General features: G+C 40.7%; 1 protein-coding gene across 1 annotated transcript in view; it reads right to left on the bottom strand.

Moving 5' to 3' along the window:
- The window catches only part of LOC105618391 (homeobox protein homothorax-like), a 122,280-nt gene that overhangs the window by 99,769 nt on the left and 17,047 nt on the right, over positions 1-5,464 (bottom strand). Inside the window, exon 3 of the mRNA XM_012199933.1 lies at positions 3,647-3,788. Coding sequence (XP_012055323.1) covers positions 3,647-3,788 — 142 coding nt within the window. The remainder of the gene's footprint in view (positions 1-3,646; positions 3,789-5,464) is intronic.

The raw sequence follows: 5,464 nt of genomic DNA on the forward strand, positions 1-5,464 counted from the left end.
TCCCATAGGGCACACGATACGTGGACCGCAGGAGGAGGGAGGGGAGGGGGGAGGGGGGAGATAATAGTGGACCCATTGAATAGATCAATTTACAATGGCAGAAAATGAGCAGTTCCCCACTCCCATCTTGCATCGTATGCCCCTCTCGATGCCTCTCCGGCCCCCCTACTGCCATTGCCACGCCGGCTCGACTCTCCACACTTCGGTGCTTCTCACGACTCCGACCAACTCCGACGACCGCCGTGGTCGGGCCCCAACTGAAGATCGCGCATGCGCCATGCCTCACGGCAGCCATGGCGCATGCGTGCACGCACGCACGCACGCATAGTACGCACGCAACGAAACGCAAAATAATCCCGCGCACAGCATGCGGCCCTTTTGTCATACGGCGGCCCTATCGCCGCGGCGCGGCGGTACTGATACACGGGGTGAGAAGGGGATGGATACGAGGGCATGGCTCACACGGCACGCCTCAGAAACCGCCGCAAGAGGATTGTCACCTGCTTATCTGCCGACGTGCATCGTCGCGCGCGCGCGCGCGCGCGCGCGCGCGTGTGTGTGTGTGTGTGTGTGTGTGTGTGTACATGTGCGTGCGTGTGCGTGCGTGTGCGTGAAATCTATGCGCCTAGTGACGGCCTTCAAAGGCAACGCTCGCTTGAATATCGATGCTTATAAAGTGTTGATTTGAGATGAATGATACATTGGAGATACGCTTTCGCGTAAAAGAAAACAGATATCCCTACAATACAGGTATCCTTAGAGACGATTGCATGGAACGCGCAAGAAAGAAAAATGGGATATGTTGATTTTAATTTAGTTAAATAGTTTCAAATTAATGCAAAGGGAATTTTAAGTTATTAAAATGATTATCGATAAAATATAGTAAACTAAATTTCAGTTAAATAATAATATTAAAAATAGTTTTTGAATTTCCAAACCTTGACAAATGCTAAAAATTAATGTATTACTCACACACATTGAAACAATGTAAAAATATCTGATTGAGATAATAAAAGTGACAATAATCAGTTGACAATTATATGTAATATAAACTAATTATAAACCTCTCAAGATGTTTTATTTAGCATGATATTATATGCACTCTAAATACTGTATAAAATTTTAATTATGATAAAAATGTAACACAATTTTCTTTTTAATAGTTTCATCACTTTCATTTATCCAATTATATCCATTTCCTTTTCCGAGCGCATTGACTGTATTATTATTAATTTATCGTTATTAAAAAATCAGGATATATATGTGTGTGTGTGTGTGTGTGTAGAGTATAGAGAGAAGAAAAGACTATGTGACTGCCAATTTTACTTTGATATTCTACGAGTTTAATCACGAAACTAACTTTCACGCCAAGAGGGAAAAAGAAAAATATTCGAATAAAAAACGGGATCATAGAGGCGATATACACGCACGGCATCGTCGCGGAATAAACGTTCCGTAGTCATAAGCATTATTTTTCGCTCGTTTTGAAACGCACCTCATGGTGCGCCTTATTAAGATGCAAATATCATGTCAGTTTCGCAATGCCGCCAGGTATCTTCGACAATATACACCAGTGTGTAATAACGTTGACGCTGGTTCGTAGATAAATAATATAGAAACGCGAATTCGCCATGTTCCGCTTTCTCTATCGAAGAAAAAGAACTGAAGAAAAAGATACGCGTTCAATTATCTCGAAAATCTCGATACGCCGGAAATTTGAAGCGTTCTTATCGCCTGATGCTTTTCGGCATCAACAAGACAAAATAATGTATACATACGGGTCGTCACTTTATCCTACCTCGCGCCGAGGCTTAACTCTTATCGTTATCTCAGCATAGCGTTGCTCAAAGCCACTGCTACCGTATTACCGACACCCTATATTTAGATGTAAGACTTGATGAAGTTCTTTTTCTTCCAGCGATAATAACGCGAAAGTGAGCGAAATCGAAAGTGAACGTAAGTCATTCGCAAAATTCTTATGATCGTATATCTATTGTGCAACGATACTGTTAAAACATATTATCTATTACCTTGGTTAAGAATTTGAATTAATGATGCATCATGCATAACATAAAATCCTACGGTATCGGTTCAGTCGCATAATGCCACATGAAAATAACTGGAGGTTACAGCTATCTAACGATGCAACGTAATGGGTCCGATACCCTTCAATCTAAATGTGCTGAATTCGTTTGCATCGCTTCACCATAAGCAAACGAACGTGATAACATTTTTATTGCCCGTTCTGTCGCCTCAACTTAATATGTCGTCGTGAATGCTATATTTCTAGAAAATTACGTAAAAAAAAAGAAAAAAAAGCAAGCAAAAGTTAGTATCCTTTCATTATAACTTTCACTAACTTCATTCAAAATATCATTTTCGATTTATTTCCAACACTAATCACGTTCCTCATAGCAAAAAAATTTATTATGCGTAAACGGAGAGATTACATTTGTCCGCGCTACATATCGTATAGTTGAATATATCAACGCTTAGTTACATAAGTCATTAATTAGTTCAATTCTTTGAAATAGAGCACTTTGAAGCACTCGAATAACAGGAAAAAAACGTGACACTTTCAAACAAATGAAATATTCATTCTTTTACTTTCCTACTATCGAATAGCAGTCGTTCTAACCATGTATATCACGTTATCGATGCAAATGTCTGTGGCGGCGAGCAAATTATCTACAGAAAACACGCGGAAACTCGCATTGGACTGGTATACTTTCCGAGACCTTCGAATAGACCTACGTGCGCGAGCTGGCACGCAGACGGCAAAATGGTATGTTTTAAAAGGTCCAAATCGTTTCACGGCATGCGGCCCCATGGGCTCTCGAGTTACCTACGCGTGTCCTTGGGGGGACTTGCCTCAGGTGAGCCGCTAGAGGGAAAGAAAAAATAGGAAGACTGAAGAGCAAGAGAAGAGAAAAAACGCGCGCGCGAGCGAGCAAGCGAGCGGGCGAGTCTTCTGCTTCGTAGCTAGAAGCAGAGGCCCGTATATACTCAGGCCCCAGGTCTTTCAACGGTAATCCTAAAAATAAGTCCCACGGACTAGGCAGGGTTCTTCTTCTTCTTCCAGGCTTAAGACACGCTAGCGAGTCTCGTGCGTGGATCTACTGTTTTTCGGGACGGAGACGAAACGCGCGTCCTCGTGACTCATGCCAAGACCCGAAAATCCCTCCGGGACATTCTCTCACGGAAGAATCGTGCGACAAAGTCTTCTTCGCCGAACAAAATTGCTAGATTTTCGCAAAGATCTCGTCCAAGGATCTTTTAAAACATACCAAGGAAAAGGAATTTTTAAAGCAGCTCACAATTATAACTGTTATGACTATATTTAAAAAGTCCTTTTATTTTTAAGTCACTCTCAAGTGAGTCAGTCTGCAGGTAAAAAATATCATCTCGATCATATACGATCATTTATTAATTACCCATGTAAATTTGATTTCCAAGAAAAACTATTTTCTATTACTTTATATTCTATTAATAAATTCATAAATCTGATTGTGATAATGTTACAACAATGTAAATATACCCACGTCGAATAAAAAGGGTTCGCCAATGCGATATGACATGCATATCTATGTCCATAGTTCATACATATAATCTTTCTTTATATATATTTAATATTTTGTAAACTTACTTGTTTTGAGAAAACGGCAATGTCCTCGTTGAAGCTTTCTGACGAACAAACGTCACCACCGGCTACACCGGGCTCGCGCGGTGTACACGTTGCCAATTCGCACTTTTCGAATATGAGTGCGAGGAGCGGGAACAGGGGGTGTCTGAAAGAAGAAGTGAGAGAATACGCTTAAAGATAACGGGAATAAGTTCAAGATGTGAGTGAGTGCGCGAAGAGTGCGGCAGATACGCGCGCATTATACTAACGGAGCGTACATCGCCGGCGCCGCGCCGTTTCGCAAAGCAGCGCCGATCTCGGTAAGCATGCTAATTAACGCTGCAATCTTTCGAGCTTCTGGCCCGATTCATTTCTGCGAAGAGACGATAAATTATTATCCGATCCTCGCGATATTACATAACGACGAGCGTCGGCCTTTCGCACTTGCGAAAGGAGGCGCGAAAATCTCGAACGAAACAAACTTGGCGTTCACGAATGTAATTAATTAAGATCGATATAATTAGCAGATCACGCGTGCGTGCGTGCGTGCGTGCGTGCGTGCATGTAGTAAAGAAATATATACTCAGTAATAATGCTTCTTCGTGACAACAAGAGTCTTAAACGATAGACTGATACACTCATACCCTAGACTTTCCCGTGCCGAAGAGGTCTCTTCGCGAGTGTTCTGGATGTCCGTAGTGGTGCCGGATGTCCATAAATAGCGTTTCTCGAATCGTCGAGGCGTGGTCCGTGCGAAAAAGCGATCTGAATCGACACACAAAGTCTCGTCCGCACGGCGGTAGATCGGCAGCACGTTTTTCTCTTATCCGCGTAGCGTTTTTCTCTTATCCGCGCGTGACCGACGGGGTGGGCCGCCTGTTAGCGCTACGAGGACGCAATTAACTCGGACAACCGTGGTGGTAGAAGAAGCAAAATCCGGCGTGAAGCGCTTAACCGAAAAGCAGGGGACTACTTTACTGCTATCCGCGTGGAAAAAATGATTCCGACGCTTTTATACAATCAGTAGATTTCGCTCCCTACATTTTGTTACGCGAAAGAAAACAACGTTATACACGGAAATCCAAGACTTGATTAGCTAATTACAAATTCCTCATATACGTAAAAATGTCGATGTAATATATAGGAATGTATTGTATATTTTTCCGCTCGAGCGCGCATTTTACGCAAAATAATTTTATACTTTATTTATATTTTTCTGTAAGATACTATCAACAGTAATCAAAGAATACACACAATTTCTACTATTTTTTCCCTATAGCTCAATTTATAATTTATTCGTGATTCGTAAACATACGTATACTGTATATATGTATGTCCCGAAACAATTGAATAATGATGAAGAATAATCGATAATAACGAAAAAAAGATAAATCTCTCTTGCCAATAAAAACCAGGGCAAAATAACACATGTGTTTATGGAAAACTGCGACTTCAATGGAAAGAGAAATGCTAAATAATAAAAATAATGAAAACAGTCGCAAATCGTTCTTACTTTCCGCTAGGTTAATTTCGACTTATGTTTTATCGACCACGTATAAATCCAAACACGCATCTACAGATATCACTCAAAATTGAACTACATTAATAACAAATCGATACAAGTCATTTAAATTAAATTAATTTGTTTTTCAAATGAAAAAACTAAGCATAAAATGGCTACATTAATAAATAACTGTATTTATAATTAAAACCTAATAAAAAATACAAAGTGCTACCAAAAAAAGGATTATTTATCGAGAATGCTTACAGAATTCCAAATAAAAAGAGATGAAGAAAAAGAGGGAGAGAGAGAGAGAGAGAGAGAGAGAGAGAGAGAGAGAG

The sequence above is a fragment of the Atta cephalotes genome, assembly GCF_000143395.1.
Source record: "Atta cephalotes unplaced genomic scaffold scaffold00016, whole genome shotgun sequence".
In the NCBI taxonomy this organism is placed as follows: Eukaryota; Metazoa; Arthropoda; class Insecta; order Hymenoptera; family Formicidae; genus Atta; species Atta cephalotes.